General features: G+C 37.3%; 1 protein-coding gene across 2 annotated transcripts in view; it reads right to left on the bottom strand.

Annotated features, from left to right (window-relative positions):
* LOC101173626 (copine-8) overlaps window positions 1-15,275 on the bottom strand; it is a 138,296-nt gene that overhangs the window by 45,685 nt on the left and 77,336 nt on the right. For both annotated transcript variants that reach the window (XM_023955578.1, XM_023955579.1), the window contains exons 7-11: window positions 11,007-11,070; window positions 8,645-8,748; window positions 7,946-8,050; window positions 4,137-4,178; window positions 2,523-2,598 (exon numbers count right to left, since the gene is read on the bottom strand). In XM_023955578.1, coding sequence (XP_023811346.1) covers window positions 2,523-2,598; window positions 4,137-4,178; window positions 7,946-8,050; window positions 8,645-8,748; window positions 11,007-11,070 — 391 coding nt within the window. The remainder of the gene's footprint in view (window positions 1-2,522; window positions 2,599-4,136; window positions 4,179-7,945; window positions 8,051-8,644; window positions 8,749-11,006; window positions 11,071-15,275) is intronic.

The raw sequence follows: 15,275 nt of genomic DNA, 5'->3' as shown, positions 1-15,275 counted from the left end.
CCATGGTGACTTACAAAATAAATAAATGTATCCGTTTTAGAACATTATTCTTGTTATTTTCTTTTTCGGTTTAGGTTTCACATAAGGCGGACTGTTTGTTACGTAGTGTGCCGCAGTGTCACAGTAAAATGACAATGAGTGGCACTCATGTTTTGCCGCGAAAAAGAAGGTGGAAGTTTGCGATATAATTTATTCTGGGGCTTTTGGGAGTTTATTGTAATTTTTGAATTTTTTCCCCCCACACATTTTTTGTAAAATAACGACAGGAACAAGCATTTTGCCAGGCCGCTGCTCCAGCCTGCCAGAATCTGTGCCCCCCATTAATTTGCACGACAATGAACTCCCACATGCCACAGAATAAAGTATATTGTTAACATCCACCTTCATTTGAAGCTTTTCAGGGCAAAGTATAAGTGCTATGAAACTAATGAACCTTGCTAGAGACGGGGGAAACAAACTCTGGCAGGGGAAACATATCCTGGCACAACACCGGCACCGATCTCGACTGCAGCGGCAAAGGAAAGCGATATATATATGCTGAACGTCACCATGTGTTAAAAAAGCATCAGTTCCGAGAAAAAGTTCACCTCTTACTGCTTGTTTTTGTCCAGATGATGAAGCTAAAGGTTGTTTTAAAGAAGCCAGTGTAGTGACATAGAACATTTAAGCTATGTGACCGAACTTCTTTTTTAGGCGTGCTGGTATCACCTTTTAATGAAATTAAATTGCAGATTCGATTGCAGATTCAATTCCCGCCTTGCACGCCCATGAGTCGAAGTGTCCTTGGGCAAGACACTGAACCCCACCTTGCCTCTGGTGGTAGGCGGGCGCCTGTGTTTGGCAGCGGAGCCGCCACCAGTGTGTGAATGTGTGAGTGAATGTGTGTGTGACTGGGTGAATGGGTCTGTGACTGTAAAGTACTTTGTCCTTGTAGGAAGAAAGGCACTATATAAGTATACGCCATTTACCATACGCCATTTTAGAACCAATTAGTTCCCCTGTCGGGCTGAACATCAAAATTTTTTTTCTCTAAAAAAAGTGATGCGATGGTGCTTGATGTGTAGACACTCATCGAAAAGTTATGAATCCACTTAGTGTGCAGAGTTGCTTCTTTCTGAAAGCAGCTAAACTGTACCTTTTTGTTTATTTTAAATGACAGTTTTTATCAATCTCCATTAAAGTGGATAGTGTTGTGTGATCAGCTGTTAAACTGGACTTAACCCTTGTGCTATCTTAGATGACCCCACCCTTACATTGACGTGTTCTCACTACCATGACAAAGGTGGATAAAGGTGGAAAGATTTCATGGAATCCATGGACACCAGTGAAGATCACAAATCATTGAAGAAAAAAGGTTCAGAGCACTGTCTAGTGGGTCTAGATGACCCAACTCCCAATGTTAAAGTGCCTAAGATAGCACAAGGATTACTCACCCATTTGTATCAGGGAGTAGTGAAAATGATGTAATTTCTCAAATAAAAAGTTATGCAAACGGTATTTTAAAGACACTCCCATGAAAATGGTATTTTTGGTGTTTTTAACAGGTCATATATGAAAAAAATGTATCTTAAAACTTCATTTCTGAGTATTTCTTTATTCAAATCGTTGTGGATCTGGGGCAGACAAACAATGCAGCTTGAAAAGGGACATATTTGTGACGTCTTGTTTTCCTCATCCAGGCTGGCATCTGGCTCAAAACTGGATAGCTTCAATACTTCTCGCCATATTTGTTGCATCACTATTGTTAGGTTGGGGTTGTGAGGGGCTGTTAGCTAGCGGGAGATGACGGGAAGTAGGGGCAGGTTTACTCTGCACCAACAGTCCAGTCCACAACTCAGTGGTGAATTTCTAATGAACTCCTGCTGCTCTGTACAAACTAGGTGCCAAAGAAATGACAGTTTTTTTTTTGTCTTGGCTATAAAAAGAATAATAATTAAAAGACCACTGGGAAGACTTTTACAATGGATCAAAAGATGAATGTAGCGGGACTATAAGTAACATAGTCATATTAAGATTTTCCTATATCTATAGGGTACACTAAGATTCGTGGGGAGGATGTTTTCTCCTTGTTAGTGGCTTCAATCCTCTGCTGTTGAATCAAAGTACCTGTGGTAATTGTTTGTGTCATTCCTTGTCATCATTGCTTCATACCTGGATTTCCTGCTTCCTAAACTACAGACCAGTTACATAGCATTTCTGGGCTTTAAGCTTACATATGAATGAATGTGCCAGCAGTCCTAAACACAGCTTAGAGTGTATTTTTCAACAAGAACGTCTTCTTTTCTGAAGTGGATGTCAATATGAAAACCTCACATTTCCCTAAAAAAGATCAAACATAAAAGATTGAGGAACTGAAACAGCTGCTGTCAACTGTTGCTGGTGGGAGATGAGTGTGTGCTGCTCTGATACTTTAACCCTGAATGCTTTTGATGCATCTATGGAATAAAAAGCTCTCTAGCTCTGTTTAGCCTCAGTGTGTATTAGGTTTATTGGTTCGCTTTTGCTAGAAAGGAATTTCTCACCTCATAGATGTGGAACTGCGACTGGCTTCTGGACATTTCTCTGTAGCTGGTGCTGAACTCGCCAATGAAGTCATGCCTGTAGAAGAAAAAAAACATTTTGTCTAGACCCCAAAGTAATGTTTTTTGACAAACGAAACCGTGATGTCAGATAACAAAAAGAGCCTTTAGAATGATTAAAATGTTTGCTTAAGTAGAAAAACATGTTCTTATGTTCTGTGTGGTAATACAAGACCTGAAGTTTCACTAAGAGGCTCTAAGGTTCACACAGTAATAATTTAATGGAGATAATCGGTTAGGTTTCGACATAATTAAAAGCTCAAATCAACCTGACCTTAACAGGTCAAACACTTCCTGTGCCAAAAAAACAATTAGTGACCAAATGTTCCACGAAAAATTAACTTCAGATTCAGTTTTCACTGACACCTTAAATGTGTGCCGGACTGTCGTTGAGTGACAACAGCACCCTAATGCATGGGTCCTCAGCCTTTTCCAGGCCACAGACATGCCAGACAATATTTACAAAGATCCCTCCGGCTGAAGTGGGTGTTCGAATATTTTTTAGCTTCCACTTTCTTTTGGCTTTTGAAAATAAAATGTATCTTTATCCTCTGTAAAATCTCTACACCTGCTGTGAACTGCATTTGTTCACTAGATTTCAGGTTGGAACCATTAAAAAGTGATACAGATTTTCTCTTGACTTATAACCGTCAAAGTGGAAGCTACAAAATCAGACGCCAACTTCAGCCTCGTCAGGTTTTTAAGGTGCAATAGAGAGAAAAAAGGTCACTAAAATCAATATTTTCTAAGTATAATCACAATCATGAATCCACCATTTGAAAAACTTTATTAGCAGCATCTTTGTAATATTAGACAGCGGGTTGCTGAATGTTCTGCATTATTATTATGGTCTGTTGGGAACAACTGTCACAATAAATCCATGTATGGAGTAAAGACTTCTGGCTTTTGACTTTTAAATTTATTTTATTTTATAGTCAAAGGCTCTTCTCTTGTTTCCTCACAGTTTTTTTATGTCAAAAGAAACTTTTCAAATATGCTTGTTTTTGTTAACTTTGCTAGCTTGAGTTTCAATTTAGCGGTCAGAGCATCACTTTTGAGAAAGTAATAGATGGATTTTTGACATATGACCGAGCGACTTGACATGTGTCAAGAATTAGTTAGATGTGGTGGAGAGAATCCAAAAGTTTTCAAAAATCAGACTTTCTTCAGAATCAGATTTGAAATAAAACAGAAAAACTGTAAGTCGTGTTTGGGTAATGGTCTGTGGCCTGGGGATTGGCAACCACTGCCCTAATGCATTTATGGAGGTATGCAGACATCAACTCCAGATTTTGCTGTTTGTGTTTGTGTCATATAAACAAAAAATATAATTTGGGGATTTGCAATGATTTACTAAAACCAAATAAAATATAAAAGCGTTTATATAAGGGTAGAATAGTAAATTACACAATTTTTTCTCCAAGGTTTACCTTTCAGGGGTAAAATAATTGATACTTGTAATATGATTAGATAGGAGATTTTTGTGTTATTGATTGATTTACTGGCATCATGATTCTGATCAGACATCATTATAGTAGAATTTTGTGCCTTCCTCACCCCCCATCTCTGTCCCAGTCGTACACCTCCACTTTAATGCTCCTGCAGAGAGAAAAGACAACAGAGGAGGAACAGGAATGTCTTTATCTTATATTACGGTTTATGCGGACAACCTAAAATAATAAAGAGGCAGTGATTTTTATTAAAATATTATTTTAAGAACACAAAATAGATACATAAATAGGACTTAGACAAAACCGGAACCACACATGCCCACAATTCCTTCAGAGTTCTCTTAATATACAGTATTAACCTCTAGATTAGGAGCAGCGAAACGCAGAACTGACATGACACAAAGCAATCGAGCACAAACGATCTGTGGTTCCACTGAAACTTCAACTACAGCAACCTCTTATTTATTTATTAAAATTTGTTTCAAACATGTTAATAATAAAATACAGTCAACATGGCACAATATGTTACATAATAATGATTATAATAGTAATGGCAATAATAATAATAAAGAAACATGTTTGAAAGGAAGCAGGCATTAAAAAATAGAACTGAGATAAAGCTACAGAAGTTGTAACATTTTGTTACATTAAATATGTCATTAATAAACAGTTTTGGTCCTAACACAGAGCCTTGTGGCTCACCACATGTAATTTCAAGAATATTTGAAGTTTATTGATCAATGTTAACATGTTGTATCCTTCCTGTTATGTAAGGTTTGATCCAGTTCCATGCTACACCTCTTTTTCCAGATCCTTATAATTTACTAAGTAAAATGTTTTTGGTCTATATTACATATATTTCTATACATTGTCTATCATTCAGAAAAGTAGTCATAATTACATTTTTACCATACTAATTAATTGATTTGAGATTAGATTTTTCGTGAGCTGATCCGGTTCAGAACAGAAGAGAATGGCTCATGCTGTAACATAAAGTGTAGCTTCAGTGGTTCTCCAAATCACAGCAGGTTGGACTGCAATGGACTTCTAACATTTTAGTATAGCAAGCAATATTTTTTCAAAGCAGAGTTTCTTCATGCCATCCTCATTGCCATCCTCATTTCACCATTTAGTGAAAGCAGTACGGTAAGTGACTTTTGACAAGAGCAATATTTCAATAAATACAATTTATTGGAAAAAAAAAAAAAATCACACTTTGCTGACCAACCACGTGTTATACAATTTTCAGGTGGGGAGGGCTGGGGAGCATGAAGGAACCAAATTGCAGAGACGGAGCCACACGGTTCCAGGGCAAAAGAGTATAATATTTTCTATTTATTTATTTTTATTATCATTAGTATTATTTTTAATTAATTAATTAATTATTTTTTTAATTTTAATTTTTTTTTAATTTTATTTTTCTTATATTTTTTATTTTTATTTTATTTATTTATTTTTATATTTAAAAAAAAAAATTTAAGGGAGTTTAATCTTAACAAAAAGCGCTGCAGAGCAGGAAATCAAAACTAAACTCACTGTGGGCAAAACATGGAAACATGGCAGAAGACGGTTAGGGATGAGACGATAGCGACATTAGAGACATTAATGACGTCACATGAGAGACATGAATGGACCAGCACAAGAGGAAGGCAGAGACAAGACTATACAGACAGGACTGACAAGACACAGCTGAACATGATCAGGAGAGATGGAGACCAAGGAAGTAAAACTCAAGAACATGACAAAACAGGAAACCTTTCAAAATAAAACAGGAAACAGAACTCAAACATAACAGAACAAGATAGAAAGCAAAAACCAATACAAAGAAACCCAAACCATGACAACAATAGTAACTGAAAGTGCTTTAAAGTAGGCAGTCTTTCAACTTAAAAACCAAAATCTACAGAATGCTCTCAGCCCCCACACCCCCTTCAAATATAAATGACCATGTCGATAAGAATAGAAACTTATACATAAGAGAAAAAATAAATTTAGAAATAGAAATAAAACAAAAAACTGAAGCATTTGCTTCTTTAAACTTAACGACCCACTGATGAAAATTGTATTTTTGGTGTTTTTAACATGTTCTTGTAGCACTTGTCTTGATGATGGAGGACATATGTACAGAAAATTAAGATTAAAAGTGTACTATACTTTAAGGACTATCCTAAAGAGTAATTGCCATAAATGAATCATGAACCCAGCTTTTGACATACGACAGAAAACTTATATCCAAAGGGTAGTTTCATCCTATTTCAGTCAAATGATCAGTAGTTAAGTCTAATATTATTAGGAAGTGGAGATTCTTCACTCACACCTCTCAGTGGACAATCACTGTTTCATTCTACACCAGCAGAACTCTCAGGAGAACAGAAGTCCTCTCAGTGTGTGAACAGCTAAATGTGACCATACTGGGTCCCTTAAAGCGGCAGTTTATTTTGCTTCTTTATCTGCAGCACAAAACTGAACCTGCTTTAGTGTGAGATGCATATTTTTTTAAGCAAAAATTAAACGTATTCTTCAACTTATTCTGTTTGTGAAATTTCTATGGTGCTTACATTACAATTTGCAATAACATCCTAAAATGTAAACAATCTGACGTTGTTTAACCGTTTTGTTAAAGACCCACTCCAATCATCTTTTATTTTGAAAGGATTCCCAGTGGTCTTTTGATTATGATTACGTTGTTTTTAGCCAAAAATATAACGTGTGTGGTTTTCTAGGACATATTTTCTGTATCATTTAGTTCTCCATGCCTCTGTTTGTTGTAGTGCGATTCATTCATTGTCCCTCTTTCTCACTCGCCTCCAGAGGAGCGGGAGTTATCCAAATTCCAGTTGCCTTGTCTGTGCTCCTGTCCTGGACAGTCGACCTCGCCTCTGGCTCGTCTCGCGTCCCCAGCCGTCCCCCCAGTTCCATCTGGATGAAGCCCATCTGCCCATCTGCTACACTATTCAAACATGTAGTTGTAGAGTTAACCCTTGTGCTTTCTTAGATGACCCCACCCTTACATTGACGTGTTCTCCCTACCATGACAAAGGTGGATAAAGGTGGAAAGATTTCATGTAATCCATGGACACCAGTGAAGATCACAAATCATTGAAGGAAAAAGGTTCAGAGCACTGTCTAGTGGGTCTAGATGACCCAACTCCCAATGGTAAAGTGCCTAGGATAGCACAAGGGTTACATATGCGAATTCTTCTTTAACAGTTCTGTCCGTTCTGGAAGAGGATCCCTCCTTCATGTACTAAACTGAATTCCTTGCAGAGTGGCAGGACCTCATTAGAAATTCACCTCTGAGTTGTGAGCTGGACTGTTGGCACCAGCAACCCCACCCCCTTGCCCCTCCATGTTGCTGACAGCTTCTTGTTTACATGCTCTCCTGCTTCCTATACAGCTACTATGACCTCCAGCCAAACATTAGCAGTGAAACAAAAATGTTGAGCAATATTGGAGTTATTCAGTTGTACAGTTTTGATCCAGATTTCAGCTCAGACAAGGAAAACAAAGACGAACATCGATCTATTTGTCTACAAGTGGATGCATCAGAATGGAGCATAGCAGGGAGCTTGTGGCTCGCCCAGTGTATTTTCTATGTCACAAATACATTTTTTCCAATAGGCATTTTTCATCTGCTCCTTTATTCACAACAATTTTAATAAAGGAATAATTACGATATTTGAGAACATGTTAAAAACACCAAAAACATAAATTTCATCAGAGTGGGTCTTTGAAGTTGGTAATTGTAAATAGAAATGACTGTTAACGGTCTTTGTCTTCATATCCAACCTAACCCAATCACATGGTCAGACTCATTCATGCTGACACTAAAGAGATTCCTGAGCTCCATGCTGTATAAATAAAGAGTATCCAGGCAACTATAACAATTTCTATAATGTTAGTGATGCACTGCACCTGTCATAGTCTCCATTGCACAGCGCTCTGACAGGAATTTTAAAAGCCTGCCACACTGGGTCCAGAGTATTCTTCACCACCTCTGTTTTGTGGCAGATGGTATACCTGGGAGAAATATCAAGGTGTTACAAGATGACAACCATATCCTATTTACAAAAACAAAGCAGTACATGCTCTGCTGCAACGCAGCGGGGATTTTAACGTAACAACATTTGGATTTATTGCAGCAGTATGTGCTTCCTGTGCTTTTGTGGCCGTCTCTGGCCTGGCTCTTTGTGACTGTGGCGAGTTGCTGTTATAGCCTGCAGCGCAACGTTTAAGCTGCATCAGTAAATAGCCCACTGTACTGAAGGAAAATGTGTTAAGTGTGAGATGCTGAAGTCAACTTGAATAAAAGCATCTGGAGGGGCAAAAAAAAAGGGGTTTCTGCACAAAGTTTATACTTAGCTCCATCTATTCCACGCTCTGTCTTTATTTTCCTGTCAGCTTTGTCCTATTTTATTTACAGCTTCCTCCAAACACACATCATGGAGCATTATTTAACTTCACATAGGCACTTTAGATCCTGCATAGGAGTTTTGGGAGCTTCAATCATGCTCAGAAACAATATAAGCTACAATAACCTCTCAGTTCTACCAGTATCAGATCAAACGCTGCAGTTCTGTTTTCAATGAACTGACTTAATCGATGGAAACTTACGATCCGTCTTCGTTACTGCGGTAAAAAACCAGGAAAGGATCAGATTTTCCAAAAAAGTCTTTCTTATCCAACTTGTTGCCACAAAACTGAAGCATCACCGATTCCTAAAAGGAAAAAAAAGAATCTATTATTAGACAAAAAAATAGATAAAAGCAACACTTAGTTTATATATTTTATCCTAAAAAGTTTACAACTTGTAACTTTTTATTTGACAACTATAAAAATATGAAACTTCTTTTCCAATTGTAGACAAACAGACAGAATCCCATTTTGAGAACACTGTGTAGAGAAAAATTAAACTCTGATATTACTTACTAATTTTTTAACTTCTATTACTTTGACTTTAGAGACAGATGAACATTTATTTTTCACCTAAAATACATAAATACTCAATTTAATATATGTGCAACTCAAATGAACTGAACACAGATTTTCTGCAGATTTCTGATGTTTTCAGAGCCTCTTGGACTGGACCAAGCCAGCCGAAAGCAATAACTCATGTAAAGGCATACAGATTTAAAAACAGACTAAAATAAAAAAATCTGGACTTTAACAGATATTGTTTTTTTTTTTAAATATGAACATAAAGTGTATGCAGGAAGCCTGGGGTCACTTCCCAGGGCATTGGAAGAGCTAAAAAAAACCCTCCATGGTGGGTCCTCAGGCAAGAGTCTTTGCACTGCTGCCTATCTGGATCTCCTGTGCCTTAGAAATAAAAAAGTCCACTTTATATTTGTATATTTTAAATTCACAAAATAGACTGCAGGAAAAAAAGTTTACATAAGAGGTATAGGTGGAGCCTAATGGAAATCCTTTTAAGTAAACAAACTTTTTCTGTTTTTATTTTCATCTGAAGTCTTAAAAAGAGTCAAGTGATCACCAGGGTATCACTGTTTTTCCCAGACATGATCAGTCTTGCTTTAAGATTATTGATCCCACTGTCTGACTGTCTTTGGAGAGGACAAGTCCAGCTGAATGATGGCGAGAATTTCCAAAAATCCACAAATGACATCCATATATTCCTAATTTTCAAGACATCAGTTTTTTAATATTTGAATGTGTAGGTTGGTTGATTAATTTGATGATTCAAAACCCGAATCTGTCCTTTGTTGTAGTCTAATATAGGTATGACCTTTTTACATTAATATTTGCTATCTAGTTCTATTTTTGATTTTGTGGGAAACTAACAGTTATGGGATTTAAGTATCTTTGTTGGATGGTATGAATATTATATCCTTGGTATTCCCAGCATTTACATTATTTTACATTTTCTTTTACTTAATACAAGAACATTATAAAAACATATCAAATTATTGTTTAAAGGCGCAGATATTTAATAAACCTGATGACAGCAGCAGCATGGATTCAAACAAAAACATTTGAACTGTTTCAAGCCCTTTCCTGAGCAGAAAGTCAGTCCGCTGTCAGGTTAGAAAACATGAATAAAACATGTTTGCCTGCAGGGTTGACACACAGGGGAAAAAATCCCTAAACCTCACATTACCAAAAGCTGCAGAAAAGCTGTTAAAAAACAATAATTAAAAACCCAGAAAGCTAAGAAATTTGAGCTGGAGATTTCCTTCCAAAGGGTCATTTGGAAATGGCGGTTTCACTTTTACAAAGAGAAAAACCCTCCCTGTGTGAGGACAAAACACTTTCTTTTACAGTATGGTACTAACATTACCATGGTGTATTTAAGTGGTATTCACATGGTACTGTTGTTGCTCTAGGTTGTGTGGTAGTATTTGGTTCATAACTATGTGGTACCTACAGAGTATTTATGTTCTACCCACTGGTTTTTACATGGTAACTACTGAGTGCTTTTGTGTAAAGTACCACATATTATTATGTAAATACCTACGCTTTTACATATAGTTTATAGTTTATACATAGTAAGTTTAGTAGAATATGTTAGTAGAAAATAAATTCTGGTTACTTGTTCACGGTATTTTTAAGGTATTTTCTGTTTGCCTACTATCTTGGTATAAATACTATGAAAGACAAATAAGTTAACACGTAAACTTAAGGTACTGTATTTGTATATACCCTGTCCTTACATGTGGTTACACAAAGATACTCAGAAAGTACCACTTAAAAAATATAGAGTACAACATTAATACCTAGTATGTAACACATAAATATGAAGCAAATAATGCCACATAAATACCCAGTAGGTTCAATAAAAGTAATTATCCCTTATATACACTTTAAGTACCATAAAAGAAAGCATTACCAGTGAAACTGTGTTGGATGTTATGCTGTTGATAAAATGTATGGCGAATATCTGACAGAGAGGAGGATTTAGTGAACAGAAAAGTCTGAAATGAGACCCCCTTTTGTAAAGAAGGAGCGCGACTCTTACCCTACAGTTGCTGAGTTCCTCCGCTCTCACTATGATGGTGCCGCATTTCTTTCCAGGGATTCCACTACAAAGGCGACAATGAAGGAGAGAAAAACACAACAATGACCTATATTTTAGTTTTGGAAAACAACAGCTCTTCTAAGTTGAAAATACTCAGTTTATTTGAAAAAGATGTTGGCTCCGCATGCTTTACTTGTTTGAGATAACTTAGTTTCAATTAAAGGGCTAATATCATGGAAAATCAATTTTTTGTATGTATGTGAATGAAAATGTTAACTCATCACCTAAAGTAGTATTTTGATCCACTCACGCATTTCTAAGTATTCCCCTAAAAACCTGCTCTCTGAGCACCAGCCCCTTACAACCCACCCAAAACGAGCAGGTTCTCACATTGTGACTTCAAGAGTCAGGAACAGCCCCTTCCAAAAGTTTGTGCTGTCAGCACCGCTCCCAGCATAAAAGACACGCCCACTTTCTCCAAGTTAGCCGTGATCGGCAAAAACGCTTTTGCCTTTACACAATATGCACATCCATCTTTCCAAAAGTTTGGATGTTGTTCGCTTTTGTGGGCGATACGCAGACACACTGCAGAGGCCGACTCTAGGATGATGTCATGAAATAGGTGGCACGCAGTAGGAGCAAAAGGCGGAGGCTCAGAGATTGAGTCAATTTACTTCCGGATTGGAATAATAAGGTGTGAAAATAACAAATATTTCATAAAAAAAATACATTCTTCAGTGTGCCAAAGGTAATAAAGGATCATACATATGGATATAGTTTACTGTGAAAAGATTAAGAATAGCATGATATAGGCCGCTCTAAAGATGACAGCTGCGGGACCATCGCAGCATTGATCAGTTCAAAATTTTGAGTTATTTTATCCCTTTGTTTCCTTCAACCTAAAGTTAAAGTCAAAAGGATTTCCAAACTAACACTGTTTAAGTTTTAACTTAAATAGTAGTTTACATCTAGTTTTTACATCTAGCAAATAAAAATGGTTTAAAAATCATAAAGTCGAACAGCATCTATAGCTACATGTTTGCTCTTCAACACAGAAAAAACAAGAAAAATCAGATTTCAGCTGATTATTGTAAAAAAGAAAAGTCCCACACAAAACGTCCCTTGAGGATATTTGAAAAAACAAGGACTTAAATAAAAACAGCCAGCATGTAAGTCTATGTTTTACAGCTGTCTGAAGCTCATTGGTGAAGAACTCGTTACCATCTGTCTTCTACACAAGGACGCAGGGAATTATTTGTTGCATTATATTTTCCAAACATTGAACCTGTATTAATTGTCTTCTCACTATTTTTTTTCTTTTATATACACTGTAGTCCACCTTATGTTCATGTGATTCTGGCAGGTACTGAGCCCTCCAGGTGCCAGTGGTTAAAAAGAAAAAAACTGATAAACCGTGCGTACGGATTAATCAATTGCGCTTGTACTGTTGCGCAATCGAGCACGCATGCACATTGCCTGTGCATGTCTCTGAGCAGAGCAGCTGGACTCCTAGCTTCTGTTTGCAGGCAGGGGAGGATGCTTTGTTACAGTGTGCAAGCAACGGAGGATGCTCTGCTTAGAGACATGCACCCGCACCATTGCGCAACAGTAAGAGCACAATTGATTTATCCGTGGGCACGGTTTACTAATCCATGCGCACGCTTTATCAGATTTTTTTTTAACCACTGGCCCCTGGAGGGCTCTGTAGACAGGGGTTCCCACTGGGAACTTTGCAGCTTTTATCTATCAGAAATTACTTCATTCATTCATTCTGTCATCTTCTTCAGTTTTGTCCCTTTCAGGGTCACGGGGCTGCTGGAGCCTATCCCTTGTGGGCAAAGGCAGGGGACACCCTGGACAGGTCGCCAGTCTGTCACAGAGAAATTAATTTGCTCTGATGTTTTTCAACCTGTTTAAACTTTGAACAGTGTTTTGATGTTATCACAGGTTAACAACTTGATGGGTTTTATATAAAGTAAATTCACATTTAAAAGACCAACTCCAATAAAATTGATGTTTTTAACATGTTTTTGTGGCATTTTTTTTTATAATGGAGGACATGTATCAAAGAGAATAAGGCTCAAATTTGCATTTCTGCATATTTCTTTATTCAGATCGTTGTGAATCAGGAGCAGATGAAAAATGTCATTTTGGAACGTTTATATTTGTGACGTAGGAAATACAATGAGCGGGCCACAAGCTCCTTACTCTGCTGCATTCAGGTGGGTTGCTCTGCACCAACGGTCCCGCCCACATCTTAGAAGTAAATTTCTACTCCTGCCACTCTGCAGAAACTATGTCCTAAAAAATGTGGCTAAAAATGGCATAATCATAATTAAAAAAAACATTGGGAACAATTTTACAATAGATCAAAAGATGATTTCATTGGATTATTATTCCTTACATTAAAGATGAAATTTGGTTATTTAAGCACCTATTATATAAAATAAACTGGGATTTGTTAAAACCATTCCCAAAAGCTACTTATTTGATAGCCTAACACATCTGTAAAGTAATTCTCTTCACTTCTCTTTTAGTTACTTATTGACGTTCTTTTAAACCTATAATTCAAAGTAATTTTCAATTAACAATTCCATTTGCAATTTAATAATGCAATTTCAGCTTTTTTCTGTACTATCCTTTTAAGAATTTAAGAATAAAACATTAAAACTCCTAGCAAACAACGTCAGTAGTGTGACAACATCCATTGACATTTAATGTTGTTTGTATCCTGAGCATGTGCTGCGTAATATTAATCCAAAAAAAACGAAGCACGGCAGACTGGCTGCTAAAAATAGAGCAAACGAAGCCACAGACCATGCAGGACTCAGAACACAGAAGGCTAGAGCTAATTTCCTTTGGCTAAACACTCTTCTCTGACACAAAAAGCAGACACATCTAAATGCTACAAAACAGTGCTGTTAAAGAAAACCCTGCTTTGTAGTTTTCCTCCCAAGCCCAGCCAATCTGATCCACAAAGATGTATTCGTTTGAAGGAAAAAAGTGCAGTCACTGAAAATAATTTGCTTTAAAAAAAAGAAAGCTTAGAAAGGAGGCAGATGGATGGAGGCGCTGAAAAAAGGCATGGAGGAAAAAAGACACCAGGGAGCTTAAAAGTAGTAAGAATGAAAATGTAATGCCACAAATGTGCATTTTTCATCAGGACTTGTGTCCATAATCCTTTTTTGAAGGAACAGACACTGGAACCAAAAAATAATGTAAGTAAGTTATACTAAGAGTCACTCTGGAGCAATTTAGTAGTCACTAACTTTTATTAGAAAATGAAAAGAAATTAAAGGTCAATCTCCCTCCACCTGGAGCTCCATGCAAGACCTCACCTGGTGCACAAATGATCTTGAGAACGGTAAGGAATAGCCCAAACAATGAGGGAACTGGTCAATAAGATGAATGACCACAGGTTACTAAAGTAACACATTATGACATGCAGCGCACAGAAGGTCCCTCTAGTTAAACCAGAACATGTCCAGACCCAGTTACAGTTCTCCAGAAATCATCTGGATGACCTAGTCAAGGATTGGGAGAATGCCACATGGTCAGATGAAACAAAAATGGGGGAAGAAGATTGTTGAGTTGCATCTCATAAACACCATACCCACTGTGAAGCATGGAGGTGGAAACATCATGGTTTGGGACTGCTTTTCTGCAAAGGGGACGGGATTATCCGTATTAAGGAAAGGATGAATGGGGCCATGTATGGAGAGATCTTTTTCATCAGTAAGAACACTGAGGCTGGATCTTCCACCATGGCAATTACCCAAAACAATTTGCTCAGGCAACAAAGGATTGGCTATGTTAAAAACATTTCAAGGTTCTGGAGTGGTCGATCCAGTCTCTGGAGTTCAATCCAATTGAGAATCTGCGGGGGGAGTACAAAAGCGTGTGTTTCCAGCCAAAATCCCAAAACAACCCTGTTGTTGAGAAGATCTGCATGGAGGAATGGACCAAAATAGCAGCTACAGTGCTTGAACCTGGGGAGCTTGAGGGAATGTTTTTGTAATGTTAACCAGGGTTACATTACAAAATATTGAGGTGAACTTCCACTAGTGATGAAATACTTACTTTTTTACATGTTGTCTCTCACAGTAGAATTGTTCCTAAAAACAAAAATTACAGACGGCTCTCATCTTCTTAAGTTAGACAACTTGGAGAACTGGTGACTGACAAATACTTGTTTGTCCCTCTGTACATCCAAAATTTACTATAATTGGATTTTCACAAATCTTCACAAAAGGTGGCAGCTACTTCTGT

This window comes from Oryzias latipes, chromosome 6 (assembly GCF_002234675.1).
Source record: "Oryzias latipes chromosome 6, ASM223467v1".
NCBI classification, from domain to species: Eukaryota; Metazoa; Chordata; class Actinopteri; order Beloniformes; family Adrianichthyidae; genus Oryzias; species Oryzias latipes.
Note: the sequence above shows the minus strand (reverse complement) of the source record. Positions and strands in the feature narration are given on the sequence as shown.